General features: G+C 48.3%; 1 protein-coding gene across 1 annotated transcript in view; it reads right to left on the bottom strand.

Annotated features, from left to right (window-relative positions):
• Window positions 1-961, bottom strand: part of FER1L6 (fer-1 like family member 6) — a 126,594-nt gene extending 125,633 nt beyond the window's left edge. Inside the window, exon 1 of the mRNA XM_019519545.1 lies at window positions 942-961. Coding sequence (XP_019375090.1) covers window positions 942-961 — 20 coding nt within the window. The remainder of the gene's footprint in view (window positions 1-941) is intronic.
• Window positions 962-2,263: the final 1,302 nt, after the last annotated feature.

Below are 2,263 nucleotides of genomic sequence, written 5' to 3'. Positions count from 1 at the left end.
GTTTCCCCTAGCACCCCCTGGCATGACAAGGAATAATGGACACAAGTTATTGGAGAGTAGGTTTAGATTAGACATCCGCAAGAACTACTTCACAGTTAGGATGGCTAGGAGCTGGAACCAACTTCCAAGGGAGGTGGTGCTGGCTCCTACGCTGGGGATCTTTAAGAAGAGGCTTGATGCCTACCTGGCTGGACTCATTTGAGTCCAGTTTTTCTCCCTCCCAGGCAGGGGGTCGGACTTGAAGATCTACAAGGTCCCTTCCGACCCTACTTCTATGATTCTATGAAAGTGACTGAGTGCCAGGTACACAGAATGACAGTGGGAAAGCAGGAGAGCTGGAGCAGCCCTGAGAAGTGGGGGACCCTGTCCCTGGGTTACAGGGCCAGGAGCTAGCGTAGCCAGGGCTGGGAAGTGCAGCTGTAGCAGGAGTAGAGCTGCCATGTGCTGCCTGTGTCTGCCACGCTGCTGCTCTAACCAGGAAGCATCTGCTCAGAGGTCACAGTGAGAAGGGAATGTTTTTAAGATGGTTTCCAAGTGCTAGCAGTTGGCTCTGGCTTCAGCATGGCTACAAAGTACTTCCAGCCATATGGCTAGAGCTCTCCCTGTTGGCCACAGGGGCACACGGCAGGGCTGGAGTGGCTTGGGACTAAAGTTAGTCCCAAGTCCCAGCACATGTAGACAGGGGCAACACGTAGGGGGTGGTGGTGCCTGCAGGTGGTTGCCTCTTGCCACCCCACCACCAACACCACTGGCAGCATCTGTGGGCTGTCGCCGACCCCTGGTCAGCGCTCACCACCTCCCACCCACTGCTGCTGACAGTGGCGGCAGCATCTGTGGGAGCTCCTGCTTACCACCTCCACACTCCCACTGCCACCATGTCCCCCCAGCCACCAGGGGCACACATCATTCATACATGTAGACACCTGCCAAAAATTACTTACTGAGTATTAAATTTAAGCATGTTTAAATTCACATGTAGATGTGCCCACAGTTAATTAAATGCTAGCATTTGAATAGTATCAGCAAAAATGTAGCTCCAGGAAAAAAAATGGCCTAGGAATGGTAGAGATCAGAGGAGTGAAGCAGGTAGCCACTAAAAAATTCAGATTAGAAACAAAACAGCCTGTCATTATTTGTTCTTGCTATTCTGGGATAGTTTAATGATTGAACTGAACAAGCCACAACTAGAAGAACACAAGGAGGAATGATAAAGATGTCTGAGAAAATCCTGCCTCCCTTGAAATCAAATGGAACCCAGCTGATTTTAATGGGATTGGGATTTCACTCCTTAACTTTAAATCCATCACAAACAGTAGTACCAAGGAAACTAAGCTTGTACACCTGCGAACCACCAATCCCACTGGTGCTGCAGTGCTGAAGTCAGTGTCTTCTAACACAAAAGAGCAGTAAGCAGCCTTGTGAGAGATGAAACAGTAGCTAACTGCAAAGTATGGCACTACCCCTGCAGACAAGCATCCAGCTCAAAGCACAGCAGGCAGCAAGCAATCATTTTGTTAAACAGTGCTATCTGAATATTGAAGTATACAGAAGTGTGCCCAGGAGAATGTGTAGAAAAGCAAAGCAGGAAATAGAGCAAAGAACAATGCTATGTAGGGTGTAGCAGAGACTTGCAGGGAGGCAGTTAGAAAAGTCAAAGTCACTACAGAGCTGAGGCTGGCAACACAAATAAAAGATGACAAAAAGTAGCTTTTTAGGTATGTAGGAAGTAAAAGGAGGGTGCAGGGCAGCATAGGACCCCTACTGAACAAGAAGGAGCAAATAGCGACAGATGGGGGGATAAAGCTGAGCTCTTCAATGAGTTTTTTGCCTCAGAGTTCCTGAACAAGGGTCAAGATAACTCTCCTAATGGGTTCTTAGATGGGCATCAGAGAGTCACTAGGCCACCAACTGTCGACGCTGACTTGGTGCAGAATCACCTGGATGGATTGGATGTGTTCAAGTCAGCAGGCCTGGATGAGCATCTGAGACTACTGAAGGAATTGGCCGGTGTCATAGCAGAATCACTGGCATGGCTGTTTGAGCACTCATGGCACTCAGGTCAGGTCCTGGAGGACTGGAAAAGGGCCAATGTGGTCCCTATTTTCAAGAAGGGGAGGAAGGAGGATCCAAGCAATTATAAGCCAGTCAATCTCACCTCCATCCTCAAAAAAGTCTTTGAAAAGATTATGAAGGATCATATTTCTTGGAGTCCAGTGGGAAAAATAATGCAGCAGGGAAACCAGTATGGATTCATAGCAGGTAG

This window comes from Gavialis gangeticus, unplaced genomic scaffold, assembly GCF_001723915.1.
Source record: "Gavialis gangeticus isolate Ggan-Ray unplaced genomic scaffold, GavGan_comp1, whole genome shotgun sequence".
NCBI classification, from domain to species: domain Eukaryota; kingdom Metazoa; phylum Chordata; order Crocodylia; family Gavialidae; genus Gavialis; species Gavialis gangeticus.
This window is presented reverse-complemented; position numbering and strand designations above follow the sequence as displayed.